Source organism: Eptesicus fuscus, chromosome 6 (genome assembly GCF_027574615.1).
Source record: "Eptesicus fuscus isolate TK198812 chromosome 6, DD_ASM_mEF_20220401, whole genome shotgun sequence".
In the NCBI taxonomy this organism is placed as follows: Eukaryota; Metazoa; Chordata; class Mammalia; order Chiroptera; family Vespertilionidae; genus Eptesicus; species Eptesicus fuscus.
The window spans coordinates 7006287-7023382 of record NC_072478.1 but is presented as its reverse complement, the minus strand read 5'-3'; the positions used below and the strand labels follow the sequence as shown (position 1 = coordinate 7023382).

At 49.9% G+C, this 17096-nt stretch overlaps 1 protein-coding gene across 1 annotated transcript in view; it reads left to right on the top strand.

Moving 5' to 3' along the window:
• Positions 1-17096, top strand: part of OBSCN (obscurin, cytoskeletal calmodulin and titin-interacting RhoGEF) — a 150358-nt gene that overhangs the window by 111121 nt on the left and 22141 nt on the right. Inside the window, 7 exon segments of the mRNA XM_054718309.1 lie at positions 155-430; positions 695-982; positions 1100-1375; positions 1916-2289; positions 3066-3936; positions 4724-5002; positions 16829-16907. Of these exon segments, the coding sequence (XP_054574284.1) occupies positions 155-430; positions 695-982; positions 1100-1375; positions 1916-2289; positions 3066-3936; positions 4724-5002; positions 16829-16907 (2443 nt within the window).

Genomic DNA, 17096 nt, shown 5'->3' with positions numbered 1-17096 from the left:
AATGATCTCAGAGATCAGCTCTCCAAGACCCCTCCCACGGGAGCTGGGCCCCCGACTTGGCTCGGAGGTAGAGGGAGGGGTGAGGGGGAAAGGTCTCCCAGCACCAGGAGGCCACCGTCGTGGTCCCCAGCTCACGCCCTGGCCCCGCCCGCAGGCTGGCGCCTGGAGGTCCTGGAGCCCCCGCGGGACGCGACCGTGGGGGCAGGAAGGCAGGCCCACTTCAGCTGCACGCTCAGCGAGGCGGTGCCCGTGGGCGAGGCAACCTGGTACATCAACGGGGCTGCCGTGCAGCCTGACGACGAGGACTGGATGGTGACCGCAGACGGCAGCCACCACACGCTGCTGCTGCGCCGCGCCCGGCCGCACCACGCCGGCGAAGTCACCTTTGCCGCCCGCGATGCCGTGGCCTCCGCGCGGCTCACCGTGCTGGGTGGGTGGCTCGGGTGCTGGATTCTCCCATGGGTGGGGAGGGGCGGAGGCTCCAGCTCCAGAAGCTACTGCAGGCTCTCCGTGTCCTCCCACCCAGGCGCACAGCCCTCACTCCCGGAGACAGGAGCCCAGGCACCACGGCTCACAGGCCTGGGGGTGGTGATCTGTCCGAGCCCTCACTGCGCCCCAGAATCAGACCCTAGGGCAGGAGGGGCTGTGCCCCATATGAGAAAATGGAGACCAAGTTGACCGCCCTCCCCCGCAGGCCTCCCGGATCCCCCGGAGGACGCCGAGGTGGTGGGGCGCAGTGACCGCTCCGTGACGCTGTCTTGGGTGGCCCCCGCCAGCGATGGCGGTGGCGGTCTCCGTGGCTACCGGGTGGAGATGAAGCCATCGGCCACTGGGGAGTGGCAGCTGTGCCACGAGCTGGTGTCCGAGCCCGAGTGCGTTGTGGACGGCCTGGCCCCTGGGGAGACCTACCGCTTCCGCGTGGCGGCTGTGGGGCCTGCAGGCGCCGGGGAGCCCGTGCACCTGCCCCAGACAGTGAGGCTCGGTGAGTTGCTGCTGGGTCCTGGCGGATAAGGGTGGGGGGTCCAGCCTGGAGCACTCGGCCTCGCTAAACTGGAACGTTGGCGCGGCCTCCTGTCCTTACTGATGCGCTCATCCTCAGCAGAGCCCCTGGAACCTGCGCCCGCACCCCTCGCTCTGGAGAGCCGGCAGGTGGCGGCCGGCCAGGATCTGCGTCTGGAATGTGAGGTGCTGGAGGCTGGAGAGGTAGTCTGGCTGAAGGGAACGGAGCGCATCCAGCCTGGCGGGCGCTTCCAGGTTCTTTGCCAGAGTGGGCGGCAGACGCTGGTGATTCGGGGCTTCTCAGCAGAGGACCAGGGCGAGTACCGCTGCGGCCCTGCCAGGGATCCCATCTCTGCCGCTGCCAGGGCCTTCCAGGGTGCGTCCTCCAGGGCCCAGCATGCGGGAGTGGAGGAGTTGGGGGAAACCCTGGGGTGGGGGCGACTCCCACAGCAAGGGGTCCACTTGGGGAGTTTGCCTCACACCAAGGGAAACTGAGGCTTGCTGGGGAGACGCACAGACCCTGCATGGCTCAGCCTCCTGTCCGAGCCCACATCTCTGGCGTCTTAGGCTGCACCCCCTCCCTGAATGTGATCCCGGCCATCACAGTCCTGGATACCCACTGCTGGTCCCTTAAGTCCTCAGGCCCCTGTCCTCTGAGTCCCCCTGCACTGTGTCTCCTCCCCCCTGCACTGTGAACCTCCCCATGACCTCGAGCATCACCCCCCTCACTCTGAGGACTGAGGCCTGAGCAGGGAAAGTTGAGGCCCAAGGAGAGCGGCTTGGAGCCTCTGAAACCTTGTAAAGGCTGTGCCATCAGAACTCTCCAGAAGCCCCGGTGGGCAGCAGAGGCCTACAGAGGGAACCACGGTCGGCAGCCCAGTTCCCACCTGGCTGACCGGTCTCCTGCTGTCCACAGTGGTGCTGACACCAGGATCCAGAGATGAGGTCCCTGCACAGCCCAGCCTGCCTCCTGAGGCGGCCCAGGAGGGTGACCTGCACCTGCTGTGGGAGGCCCTGGCTCGAAAGCGCCGCATGAGCCGCGAGCCCACACTGGACTCCATCAGCGAGCTGCCTGAGGAGGACGGGCGCCTGCAGCGCCTGCGGCAGGAGGCAGAGGACCTGGCCCCTGACCTATCTGAGGACTACTCCACAGCCGATGAACTGGCACGCACTGGTGAGGCCGACCTCTCACACACCAGCTCTGACGACGAGTCCCGAGCGGGCACTCCTTCCCTGGTCACCTACCTCAAGAAGGCTGGGAAGCCTGGCACCTCTCCACTGGCCAGTAAGGTGAGCCTCCAGCCTGGCCTGAGGGAGGCCTGGGTGTCTCAGATCTTTACCACTCATTGTCCATCCACGCATCATCTTATCCACCCATTCACCATCCACCGACCCATCCATTCAATAAGCCTTTGTCCATTCATCCGTCATCATCCATTTATCCATCCATCAGCCATCCACTTATCCATTCATGCATCTGTCACCACCAACCCACCCATCCATGCACCTCCGTTTATCACCATCTAGCCACACACTCACCCATCTGCCCACCCATCCACCATTCACCATCCATCCATTCACTCGCTGTCCATAGGTCTATACTACCCACTTATCCATCCATCCATCCATCCATCCATCCATCCATCCATCCATCCAACCAACCATCATCATCCATTTATTAGTCCATCTGCCATCCACTTAACCACTTACCTATCCATTCAGCCATCATGCATCTTTCATACGTCTATTTATCTATCCATCCACTGACGTACCCATCCACCCATTCCCTGAAGAGCTGGAACTGGCCCCTCTGTAGTGCTCCTCACAACCCTGTGAGTCTCCATCTGGGTGTAAAGTGATTTCAGGGAAGGTGGGCTTGATTTTTGTGACAACAAGAACCATCAAGCATCTGGCCTCAGCGAAGGTAGTGCAGCTGCCAGCAGCGGAGGCAGAGTGGCCTGCTGGAGCTGGGATCAGACTGGGTTCTGCCTCCAGCCTACCCCGGAGGCCCCTGCCCATCCTTTCCCTGATCCAGGCCTTGGTTTCCCTACCCAATCTATGCACAGGTTGGGGCTCCAGCAGTCCCTTCTGGAAAGCTGCAGAAGCAGCAGAAACAGCCGACCACAGTGTGCCCGCCGCCAGGAGACCTGAGTATTGAGGACCTCAGTGACCCATCTCTGGACAAGGCAGCCATGAAGATCCAGGCTGCCTTCAAGGGTTACAAGGTGCGGAAGGAGATGAGGCAGCAGGAGGGGCCCGTGTTCCGGAGCACATTTGGAGACACTGAGGCACAGGTGGGAGACATCTTACGTCTGGAGTGTGTGGTGTCCAGCAAGGCAGACGTGCAAGCTCGTTGGCTGAAGGACGGTGTGGAGCTGACGGATGGCAGGCACCACCACATTGACCAGCTCAGGGACGGCACCTGTTCTCTGCTGGTCACTGGCGTGGGCCACGCTGACGCGGGCTGCTACACCTGCCAGGTGAGCAGCAAGTTTGGCTGCACGGTCCACAGTGCCCACGTGGCTGTCAGCGGGACGGAGAGTGAGGCTGAGAGCTCCTCTGGTGGAGAAGTGGATGACGCCTTCCGCCGGGCAGCCCGGCGGCTGCACCGCCTCTTCCGCACCAAGGGCTCAACCGAGGTTTCGGAGGAGGAGATCTTCTTGAGTGCCGACGAGGGCTCAGGGGAGCCTGAGGAGCCTGGGGACTGGCAGACGTACCGCGAGGATGAGCACTTGGTTTGCATCCGCTTTGAGGCACTGGCTGAGGCCCGTCGGGCGGCCACCCACTTCCAGGAGATGTTCAACATGCTAGGCATTGGGGTGGACATCAGCCTGTTGGAGCAGGGACCCCGGGGGGTGGAGATACGCATCGCCAAGGTGGCCCTTGCCCCCACAGTGCCTTTGGAGCCAGTGCCCAGCTCGCGGACCACAGAGGCTGGTGAGTCTGTGAGCCACCTGGGGTGGGGCGGGAGAGGAGGGGCGGGAGAGGAGGGGCGAGGCTGGTGCGTGACCAGGGTCAGCTGAGAGGTCAAGGAGTTGGCTGGGTCCCAGCTTCTGGCTCTTGGCAGATGCTGCCCACTGAGGTTGGCAGAGCCCGACTTGGCGGTGGATGGAGCTCCAGCTCCACCCAGTTCTGCCCGTTATTGTCAGAGCCTCAGCGTTCTCATCTGTGCCCTGGCTGTGGGAATGCTGACTTTTGTTTGTGTTTTTCTCCATGAGGGTTTGAGATGCAACCTGTATAAAAGGTTGGGGTTCCATGTGGTCCGGTCTGCACCCCATTTCCTGCTCCAGCAACAAAAATTAATTAAAAAGCCACATCACTGTTCACTTGTATGTCCCTAGAAATGGCAGAAGGGGTGTCGTTCACCCACAGTGTTGTGCCTTGAAAATGTCCCTCTCCATTCTGAGCGCAAGGCCTCAAACCCTGGACTCCCAGCCACAATGCCTTGGTCCTCCCTCCACTTCCCCTCCTCCATGCCTCCGGTCTGCTGTCCCTCTGGCCACAAGGTGGCTTGGGAGCCAGGCTGACAAAGGGAGGTCTCCCCCTAGGGAATGGGGAGGAGGGAAGAGCTCAGAGAGCAGAGACAGTGCTGTTTAGCCGCTTGTTCTGTGAGTGCTCTCCCTTGAAAGGGGGCCTCGAGGGCCACATGTGTGCACCTGCTGCAGCCCAGGTGATTGGGCACGGGGGCTGCTACTAACTTGCACGCCCTACCTGTCCCTCCCAGCCCCAGTGTTCCTGACTGAGTTGCAGAATCAGGAGGTGCTGGACGGGTACCCTGTGAGCTTCGACTGTGTGGTGACAGGCCAGCCCGTGCCCAGCGTGCGCTGGTTCAAGGATGGGAGGATCCTGGAGGAGGATGACCACTACATGATCAGTGATGACCAACAGGGCGGCCACCAGCTCATCATCACGGCTGTGGTGCCTGCAGACATGGGTGTCTACCGCTGCCTGGCTGAGAACAGCATGGGTGTGTCCTCCACCAAGGCTGAGCTCCGCGTGGACTGTGAGTGTGGCCGGCCTGCTTTGCTGGCCTAGGGTGGGCGGCTCAGAGGGTCCTGGCTGGGGGGGCAGTGCTGGGTTGGATGATGTCTTGTGGCTGATGGAGAGCTCTCTGGGAGCCCCTTGGAGTCGGGGTAGGGACCTTAACTCTTTGAGAAGCGTCAGGGCTGAGGAAGGACCCAGAAAGGCTTGGAGGTGTCCTGGGGCATGGTGGGTGATCAATGGCACTGTGGGCAATAAGAAATACATACCAGATCTCATCCCTGGTTCCTGGCTCAGAGCTCTTAAATCTCTTAAAATTCCTAAGTGACAAGTCACTAAAGCAGAGACTCCTGCAGGGCCTCTAGATGGCTTCAGGATGGAGGATGGCCACAGAAAAGACCACATCATGGTCCCTATAAATATGTCTAACTGATTTTTAAAATATATATTTTTATTCATTTCAGAGAGGAAGAGAGATAGAAAAATCAATGATGAGAATCATTGGTCAGCTGCCTCCGGCACATCCCCTGCTGGGGATGGAGGCTGAAACCTGGGCATGTGTCCTGACCGGAAGTCGTACTGAGACCTCCTGGTTCATAGGTCAACGCTCAACTGCTGAGCCACGCCAGCTGGACATGTCTAACTGATTTTTGACAAAAGTGCAAAAGCAATTAAGTGGAGTAAGGATAAAGTTTCAACAGATGGTGCTGGAGTAATTAGGACATTTATAAGAAAAAAAAAGAACCTAGACCATATATGAAAATTAACTCAAAATACATTACATACTTAATGTAAATATAAAACTTCAGAAAAACAATAGGAGGAAATCTTCAGTACCTAGAGCTAGGAAAGATCTTTGACTAGTAAAAGAAAAAATTAGTAAAATGGACTTCATCAGAGTTAAATCTTCTGCTGGTGTGGAGCAATGAAGTATTTCTTAAAAATTGATTTTAGAGAGAGGAGGGGAGAGAGAGACAGAGAAACATTGATATGAGAAACATTAATTGGTTGGTTGCCTCCTGTATGCACCCCCATTGGGGATCAAACCCACAACCTGGGTATGTGCCCTGACCAGGAATCACACCTGCCACCTTATAGTGTATGGGACAATGCTCTAACCAAATGAGCCACAATTGCTAGAGAGAGAGAATGAAATTCTACAGGCTGAGAGAAAATATCCACAAACGATATATCTTGTGGAGGACTTTACCTAAACTATATAAAGAATGCTTGATTTTAAATAGTAAAAAAATGTTTAAAAATCCAATTAGAACCGGAGCATGTGCAGACACTTCATGGGAAAGGACACAGAGATGACAAGTAAATGCGTCGAAGGTCTTCCACACATTAACCAACAGGAAAATGCAAACCAGGACCCTAGCACAACATCCCTGCCCACAGTGGAATGACTAACATAAAAATTGTGCTGCCACCACATGCAGGTGACGGGGCAGAGAAATGGGACCCTTATGCACTGCTGGTGGGTGTCAGTGTAAGAAACATGCAAACCCTGTACAGAATTTTTGTGAGTATTTGAACAAAACAATTTTTGTGAGTATTAGAACAAAACAGTTGCCAGGAAGCAAAATTTCAGCAGATTGAGATAATGCTCCAGAGAATGGCAGTTTTACACCTTATTTTATACATTACAATCAACAGAGATGTAAATGGCTTACATGAAATTCATTGGTGGTAGATTAGGGAGAAGGGAGAAAGCAAGAGGGGGGCCTCTGGGATTGGGTACAAAGTAAAATGATAGACTTAGACTCCTTTTAGGTAGGTGGGTACTGGATAGTTAAAAGTCAACAATTAACATGATAAACACAACAATGAGAGGATTTGTAGTCTCTGCTCTGGTGCATTGGTTGTGCCCTGAGGGATCCAGAAAAAGAGGAGTTACCCTGACATTCCTAAGGTGTGTTATCGTAGATGCAAAAGACAATAGACAGGCTCAGTCAAGGTAAGATTGACTTTTGTGAGGGAAGATTCTAGCCTAGGACATGATTACCCACCACAAACTGCTTTTAGCCAAAAGGTTTTAATTTCAGACCATCCTTTGTGGTTACTGTAGGTCTTTGATTTTGCAAGATGGTCACACAGGCCTTCCCTGAGCTTGTCAGGTAGCATGTAGCACCTTTTCATCCACATGGGAGTGGAAAATGGTGCAGATACTCTGGATCATGGTAGGGAATCTATAATAATAAAAGGGTAATATGCTAATTAGACCAGATGTCATTCCGGACGTCCTTCTGGATGAAGCCAAGGCCGGAGGGAAGCCCGGGTCCTGGGTGCCTGCTGGCAGCTGGAGTGAAGCCTAGGTCCCGGGTGCCAGAGAGAAGCCGGTGCCAGCAGCCAGGGGAAGGAAGGCCTACTCTTGCATGAATTTCATGCATTGGGCCTCTAGTTTTCTGTAATAATAAAAGCATAATATGCAAATTGACCAAACAGCTGAACAGCAGAACGACCATCTGAACGACCTTCTGGATAAAGCCAGGGCCGTGAGGGCCAAGGCAGCTGTCGTGGCTGCGAGGGCCGAGCCCCTTGCACGAATTTTGTGCATAGGGCCTCTAGTTTTTTATAAAACTAATCATGTACTTACCATTTGACCCAACCATCATTTTGTTGGGCGTTTATTCAAGAAATGAAAACTCCAGTTCATAACACAACCTATACCCAAATGCTCATAGTAGCTTTATTCCTAATAGCCAAAAACTGGTAATGACCCATCTGTCCTCAGGGGTTGAATGGTTAACTGTGCTCTATGGAATGCTAGTCAGCAAGGAAAAGGAACATGTTATTGACACGTGCAGCAAGGGTCATAAAACTGCATTTTATTGTAAGAACACTACACACACACACATACACACACTCAGTGGAGTTCATGTGAAACTTGTAAAATCTGAACAAGGTCAGTGTATGGATTAATGTCACTAATGGATTAGTTAAAAGTTAACCTTGCTGGAAACTGGGTGAAGATATATGGGATCTCTATATTATTTCTTTTTTTTATTGATTTTTTTTTTTAGAGAGAGATAAAGGGAGAGGGAGGGAGAGAGCCATGCTGGCTGGGCTCTATACTATTTCTCAGAACAGCATGTGAATCTACAGTTCTCTCAAAATAAGAAGGAAAATCTAGTCCGGCCACTGAGGCTCAGTGGTTGAGCATAGACCAACCTGTGACCCAGGAGGTTGCGGTTCGATTCCCAGTTGCAGGCTTGATCCCCAGTAGGGGGTGTGCAGGACGCAGCCAATCAAAGATTCTCTCTCATCATTGATGTTTCTATCTCTCCCTCTCCCTTCCTCTCTGAAAACAATAAAAATATTTTTAAATGAAAAAAAAAAACTATTAAAAACACAACAATTACAAGTAGATTATCTTAAATAAGATAAGAGCATACACATGTCCCCATGTACCTCTCTTTCCATGCTCTGCGTTCTGCTGTGTGGGTCCAGATTTCCATCTGGTGTCTTTCTGCCTAAACGATGTCTTCTAACATTGTGTGGAGACTGGATATGCTGGAATTCTTTCAGCTTTGGTATATCTGAGAAAAAAATCTTTATTTTGGTTTTGGTTTTGAAAGATAGTTTTGCTCAAATAGCTTTTTCTTCCCATACTTTAAAGATGTAGTTCCTCCCCAGCTAGTGTGACTCACTGGTTGAGCATCAACCTATGAACCAGAGGTCATGGTTGGATTCCAGATCAGGGCACATGCCCAGGTTTTGGGCTCAATCCCCAGTAGGGGGCATGCAGGAGGCAACTGATCAATGATTCTCTCATTGATGTTTCTATCTCTCTCTCCCTGCCTCTCTGAAATCAAGAAAATAATTTTAAAAATCCAAAAAACAAAAAGATGTAGCTCCCCTGTGTACTAATTTGCATTATTTCCAATGAGAAATATGGCATTATTCTTGTCCTTGGTTCTCTGTACATAACTTGTCTTTTTCATTGGGATTTTTTTTTATGTTTGTACACCATAGAATTCACCATTTAACAATGTATAACTCACTGGTGTTTAGTATATTCACAGGGTTGTGCAATCACCACTACCACCTAGTTCCAGAACATTTTTATCATCCCAGGTGGAAACCTCATACCCATTAGCCTTCACTCTCTATCCCTCTCCCCCAGCCACTGGGAACTGCTAATCGACTTTCTATTTCTCTGAAGTTGCCTATTCTGGACATTTCATAGAAAGAGAATCATACAATATATGGCCTTTGGTGTCTGGCTTCTGTCACTGAGCATGTTTCTAAGGCCCATTCATGTGGGAACATACATCAGTACTTCATTCCTTTTTATGGCTGAAAAATATTCCATTGTATATGGACTTCTCATCCATTCATTGGATGACATTTATCCATTGGTTGTTTTGGCTATTATGAATGATGCTGCTATGAACAATCAAGTACAAGTTTTTATGCAGACATGTTTTCAGTTCTCTTGGGTATATAGCTATGAGTGGAATTACTGGTTAAAATGGTAACTGTTTCTTTAACTTCTAGAGAAACCTCCAAACCTCCAGGGTGCGCACACATAGGGTCTGGCCGCACACACACACTAAGCAGGCGGTCAGCTCAGGGTTTTATGCCTGATGCACATGACCTGTCCCTCACTCTTGATTGGTCAGAGCTTAGGTTCACAGTCTTTCGAGATTGGCTAATTTAAAGAAAAAAGGGAGGGGTTGACCTTTGTCGTTTCAAAATGGTGGCCCCCAGGGGCGCTGCAAGTCACATGGGCCAAAATGCTGGCTGCCTAAACTCCCTTCTTTGACAGAAAAGATTAATTGTTTATTCTCAAAATTCCCCCCTTTTCTTATTTAACTCTTTTCTTCAAACTTGGCTAACATTTGTTGACTTTCATGTTCTGCAGTGTTTAGGAGATTATTTTGCTGTTTGGTCAATGTAATTTCAATTACCCTTTGGATAAAACCTCTCATACATGGGATAATAGAACATCCCATCACTGTAACTCCTAACATGATTATCAAAGAGGTGAATATGGACACCATCATCCCCTTCCATTCTCTGAACCATTGCTCTAGTGAATCAGACAAAGGGTCCTCAATTCCAGGATTCTCACCTAACTCATTAGCTAAGTTGTTAATCCCTGTATGGCCTTGGTAATGGTTCCATCTGGAGCTGTGTTGTCAGGGATGAATGTACACTGACCCCCCAATATTATATATACTCCTTTTTCTGCCAAAATCAGATCCAAGGCCAATCTATTCTCCCATGTCATCCTGCTGGTGGCATCTAGATGTTTAGCTATACCTTTAACTGCATCTCAGAGTATAGTTAATAATCCTTTGTTGATTATAGTAAATATAATTAATCCAACTACATTCTTGTTTACAGTGGACCACCAAAACAGGACAGATTTAAGTCCTGCAGCAATCTGATTTCTAGCCTTAAACTCGTTTGGCACTCCTCCTGGAACCCTAATGGATCTGTGTATAAATGGGGATCAAAGGGATCCCTTGGACTCTCTCTTCTTCCTAGTCTGTCTGTCTGTTGAAAAAGGTTTACGATATGCCAAAGGGAAAGAGACAGCCAATTGTATCAGAGCACAAGTTCTGCTCCAACTGCTGGGCAAGGCCCCGAGTAAGGGTTCCCCACAGTACCACCAGACATCAACACGGGGTTTTGACAGTGCAGAATGATTGGTTTCTGAGGATACTCAGCCATTTACACATCTGGATAAATTTTCCATAAACGCTGAGTGATGTTCTCCCCTCCCCCCACCTTGAGAGGCAGGAGGTATAGTTTACATTGAAAGTGGGGGCTGGATCATTGTGGGGGATCCTTGCTCTTTACCTCTGTTGGATGGGAACAACAGGGAGAGAGTATTATAGGAAGCGTTTCCCCAGGCAGTTTCTTCCTGATACAGGACAAGCACACATTCCATCCAGGTACTGTCTGAGGTCCATTAGAATGGAAATGGGACCACTTGGGTCTCTTGCCTTCATGCCCCTCAAGCGTAACAGTCGCTTTTATTCAGGGTGCATACAGAATATTTAATCCATTCCACCCAGGCATTCGTTTTCTTATATCCTACTTCTATTTGCATGGTGGTGGCAGTGGCCTAGGGGACCTTGTCCTGTGACATCTAATCCTAAATTTAGTCCTAGCCAATCTTTTGGCCTAAAAGCTGTAATATCCAAGTCATTCAAGTTATCTATAATCAATAACTTAACTGGGTAAGCACGGTCCAGATTATACACATTTCCCCAGTCCACATTGTAAGCCCCTGCAATTTTCCAGAGCCCTAAAGCAAATAGACAGCTTACAGTTTCTTTAGTGTTAATTTCAAGGGGCTATGTCCTAGTATGGCCATCCAAGTTGAGGTGTCTCCACCCAGGGAAGCTGGTGGTCTGCCCTTAACCCGTGTGTCGGTCCAACCTCATTCTGCAGTCCGAACAGTGGTCTCAGTGGTAAGCAAGACAAGGTAGGGTCCTTCCCAGAAGGGTTCCAACTTGTATCCCTCGATGTCTTGACCAGAACATAGTCTCCTGGTCAATGGCACTGAGCCAGGGACTCAAGAGGAGGGTCAGGAGGCCTTCTAACCTGAGGGAGATTAAAGTAGAAGAGATACCCAGTACATAGTTCTTAAGAAATTGGCCCCTAATCTCCATTGTAGGAAGATCTTGAGGCATTCCAGGGCCTATTCAATGCAGGGGTCCTCAAACTTTTTAAACAGGGGGCTAGTTCACTGTCCCTCAGACCATTGGAGGGCCAGACTATAGTTTAAAAAAAACTATGAACAAATTCCTATGCACACTGCACATATCTTATTTTGAAGTAAAAAAACAAAACAGCAAAAACACCTGCATGTGGTCCACGGGCCATAGTTTGAGGACACCTGGCCTATTGGAATGATCTAAAGCCAATTCTATGGCAAGAAAAAAATTAACTTCATTTGTCCTTGGGTGTGGCCCGCAAAGGACACTGATTGGATTTCTGCTATCTGTCTCCCTGAGTACGTTGATAAAGGCTATTTGCCCTCTGGTTAGAGAGGCAAAATGCAAATCATTTACTCTTAAGTGTCCTTGGTTTAGGGAAAATGGGATTTACTAGATAGTTCCAAATTGCACTTAACCATCTCTGTTCCCCTATTCCACTTGTCTTGGCTTACTGGCCTGTGTCATTTATATAACATCTTTTCCTTAAAAACCTTACAAACTTTCAGAACCCACCTTCTTTTTCCTTCAAAATGACACCAAAACCATAATTTCTTTCCAATTGGAATTCTTTTTGGGGGAATTCTTAACCCTTAGAAACCTTAATTTTTAGGTGACATGCAAGTAATTAACATCCCTCAGATTTGCAATATATACACATTTTTAAGATATCTTTTAAATAAAATACAAGACTTATTCATTCAAATCCATCCTCTAGATTCTCCATACAAGGCATACTCAGATTAATATTTTAGTATCCTGTTATTTCAAAATACCTAAATGTTTAACAATTTTTACCATTTAACCCAGCAAACTCAAAATTTTAAGTTACATGCCCCCGGGACCTGAGAGTCAACCTTGGACCTGGGAGTCAACCTTGGAACGTGGTCCCTCATTCAAGAACTGCCCATTATCATGGAAACATTAATCTTATTGCCCAAACAATGGAGTCCCACCCCAGCCCACATTGCTTACTTCCCCATGCTTGTAATTCCTACTTCCCCATGTAATCTTTGTCCCTATGTTCCTAAACCAGCGGAGAGCAAACAGCCCCCAAAAGACAGAAATCAGTAACCATTACAGACACACAGACAAAAAAATTTCACCAGCTAAGAATTTCTGGCAGCTGACACCCTGAGAAGGAAAGCAGGAAAAATCCCCAAGATTAAGAATTCTCGGCAGCTGCTGGGGCGTACCTGCAATCTCTGCCACATGTTCAGCCTTGCCATGAATAGCTGGGCTTCCCCAAAGCGAGACGTGCCCCATCTTAAAACAAATTAAACCAAACAACAAAGAGACACAAAACATTACCAGAAACACTCTTATACAGGTGCGCACAACCCACAGATAAAGCTTCACACCATGCTCCCTGTCTGTCTGGCTACAGACACCACAGAATGCCCTGATTAAAAAACCACCAAAGCAGAACAATGTCTCCTGTCCCTGATTCGGAGACTGTCCTTCCCCTGAACCTCAGAATTCTCCCTAATGGACTATCTGGGAGAATGTATTCCCTAGGCCTATAATTTTTGTTTTCCCGTCCTCAGAAAGTCCCTTGTGACTATGTGCTCAAGCTCCCATACTGGAAATTTCTCACACTTCCCAAGATCCGCTTCAAACCTCTCTGGCTACTTCCCTCACAGGAGATCATAACTCTGCACTAGCTTCATGTCCAAGACACATCCCAGTCACATATACCCAACCTCTGAGGATACCCAACCACCAGAGTAGTACTCAGTCCAGTTCTCCACCTTGGCTCATGCATAAGGTCACCTGATTGCCATGGTTCTCGCCTGCTTGGGCCCTTCCTGCATTTGCTGGCTGACTCTCTATCCCAAGCTCGTAATTGGCCCCGGGGAGTAATGGCTGTCCCTCCTCACCGAGGCAGCCACAACTTGGCAGCAGGGCGCACCTCCCTCCTCAGGAGAGGGGTCCAGTTGGCCCCATAGTGACAATTAGAATCCTGGAAGAGCCCCCAAATTGTTACAAATAAGGTGAACCCCCAAAACCAGGGGTCCTGGCAAAACACAAAGTATACTCAGGAGCCAGATAGTAAGGCAAATATCATTACTCCTGCAGGAGGATGCACAGACACACAGTCTGGCAGCACACGCACACTGAGCAGGTGATCCGCTGAGGGTTTTATGCCTGATGCACGTGATCTGTCCCTCACTCTTGATTAGTCAGAGCTTAGGCTCACAGTCTTGCTCGATTGGCTAATTTAAAGGAAGGAGCTGACCTTTGTCATTTCAAAATGCTGGCCCCCAGGGGAGCTGCAAGTCATGAGGGCCAACATGGTGGCTGCCTAAACTCGATTCTTTGACAGAAAAGATTACTTGTTTATTCTCACATATTCTTTGGTGCACTTTTTCTTTTTAATTTTTAACAATTGATTTGAGAGAGAGAGGAAGAGAGAGAGAGAGAGAGAGAGAGAGAGAGAGAGAGAGAGGAAGGAAGGGAGAGGGAGAGAGAGATGAAATCATTGATCAGCTGCCTCCTGCATGCCCCCTACTGGAGATCGAGCCCACAACCTGGGCACGTGCCCTGACCAGGATTTAAAACTGGTGACCTCTCAGTGCATGGGATGATGCTCAACCACTGAACCACATCAGCCAGGGCTGGTGCACTTTTCTTTATGTTCCCCTTATGCTTGCAGTTAATTAAGCTTCTTGGAATTTTGGGGGTTTATAGTTTTCAATAAGTTTGGATTTTTTTTTTTGCCATTATTTCTTCAAATATTTGTTCTTTCCCCCTCATTTGGTGACTTCAGTTACATGAAGCCACAGTGCAGCTCATTGATACTCTTTAAGTTTTTAAAACTATTTTTCTCTGTGCATTTCAGTTGGATTTTTCTATTGCTATGCCTATGCAGTCACTGCTCTTAGTATCTAATCTGCTGTTAGTGTCATCTACTGTATTTTTTTGTCTCCAGAAATTCTACTTGACTCTTCTTTATGTGCCCTCTCTACTTAACTTTTCGAACACAAAGAATACAGTTCTGATACCTGCATGTCCTTCTCTGGCAGTTCTAATGTCATGTCAGTTCTGACTGATCATTCTCCACATCGAGGGTCCTGTGTTCCTGCCTCCTTGCGTGTCTGCAGCCTTCTGACTGGGTGCCTGACACTGCAAGTCTTGCCCTGCAGGGAGCTGGATGTTGTGCATTCCTGCAGGTCTCCTGGAGCTATGTTCTGGAAAACAGCGGCTTCTTTGGAAGCACTTTGGTTGTTTGGTGTGTGGTTTGTTAGGTGAGGCCAAGGCAGCGCTCACGCAGGGCTAATTCTCTTCCTACTGGGGAGAGAACGCTCCTGGGCACCTTCCAGATGCCTGTGGGTTGGGTTTCCAGTCTGGCTGTGGAAATAGGAGCATCCCAGACCTTGTGCCCCTCCAGCATTGTTTCCTCTAGCATCTCAGATGGCTCTTCCCTCACATGCACGTGCTGATCAGTCATCTGCTTAATCCCTGAAAGAGGGATCCCTCTGTGTAGCTGCCTCTTCTCTGTTTTCTGTCCTGTGAATCCAGCTGCCTTCTGTCTCCTCAACTCAGAGCCTGCCTGGCTCTGCCTCAGCTTCCTCTTCTGGGCCTGAAGGCAAGAAGCTGGGGCAATCACAGGGCTCACCATTGTTTCCTGTCTGTAAGGGGTCAGTGTCCTTGCTTAATGCTCATTGACTTGAAACCATTCTGATGATTCTGAACCCAATTCCAAACAATGCTCTCACACCAGCTGGGTGTCCTATAATTTAACTCAGTTTGACATTATCTACTTGAAGATAGCGTCAGACCCCACAGGTTACGGGCTCAGGGCCACAAGAGTGAAAGGGTTCAGATGCCAATGGTAAGTCCAAGTTGTCACCTGTGCTTCTACGTATCAGAGGTTCTCACAGCCATCTCCTCAGGTTCCCTTAATTTGCTAGAGTGGCTCACAGAACTCAGAGAAACATTTACTTACGAGGTCACTGTCTAAACTTAAAATTATAACTCAGGAACTACCAGGTGGAAGAGATGCACAGGACAGGGATGGGGAAGGGGGAGGGGCTTGCATGCTCTCTGAGCCCAGCACTCTCCCTGCAGCTCCCCGTGCCCACCAACTGGGAAGCTCTCCAAACTCCCATCCTTTTGGGTGTTCCTGAAGGCTCCATCACACAGGCATGATTGATTCAACCTCCAGCCCCTCTACCTTCCCTCGAGGGACTGAAAATTCCAACCCTCTAATCACATGGTTGCTTGTCCTGGCAACCAGCCCTGTCTTAGGGGCTTTCCAAAAGTCACATTATTAACATAAACTCAGCTGTGCTTGACAGGGGCTTGTTAGGAATTTGAAGGAAACTCCAAGGGTTTTAGGAGCTCTGTGCCAGGAACGGTACAAAACCAAATATATATTACTTACTATAAATCATAACATTACAACCATTGTTTCAGGTATTTTGTTTGTTTTAATTGTTTCAACTGGAGGATGTCTTAGTTCATGCTGCTCTAACAAAGTACTGAAGACAGGGTGGCTTATGAACAACAGAAATGTATTTCTGCGTTTTGGAGGCTGAAAGTCCAAGGGCAGGTGCCAGCACAATTGGATTCTTCTGAGTCATAGATGGCCCTCCTGGCTGTGCCCTCACATGGTGGAAGGAGTGTTGTGGGGTCCCTTTCATTAGGGCACTAACCCCATTTCTAATGGCCCCACCCTCATGACCTTGTCATCCCCCAAAGGTCCCACATCCGAATGCCATCACCTTGGAGGTTAGGCTTCAGCATATGAATTTTGGGGGCACACAAACATCCTGTCTATAGCAGAGGGCAGATCCAGTCCCTGTTATACCATCATGGCTACAAGTGGAAGCCCCCAGCTGAGGCCCAGATACACCAATCCCTGCCCCTTAATGGGATGGAATTGGAAGATGTTGCCACTTACCCTGCCTGCCATTTGTGAAGCTCAGAGTCACCCATGTCTATAATTTGTTGGGTCTTGTAGTTAGTTACAGGCCTAGAACTTGGGCTGGTAACAGCCTGGGGGCAGGGAGGGACCACAGGGCAGCTGTGTCCCTATGACTTCTGACTCAGGAGGGTAAGTGGCTCCAGGAACAGCTGTGCAGGGAGAACCCCAGGTGCCTCTGGGGTGGGGCTGTGCCCGGACAGAGGGAATGCAGCCTGGCTCCAGCTTCACCCTTCGTTTTCAGTGACCAGCACTGACTATGACACTGCCGCGGATGCCACCGAGACCTCGTCCTACTTCAGCGCCCAAGGCTACCAGTCCAGGTGGGGGCCATACAGGGGTGGCAGTGCCCAACAGGCTGGCAGTCCCCAGCCCTGGCATGGGGGTGGCCATGCTGGCTTGGACCGACAGAATCCCAGTCCTGGAGGCTTCACCAAGGCCACGCGGTCTCTGTCCAGCATGTTAACAGAAGACCTCAGGAGCCATCCAGACTGACCCCACTCCCCTTGCCC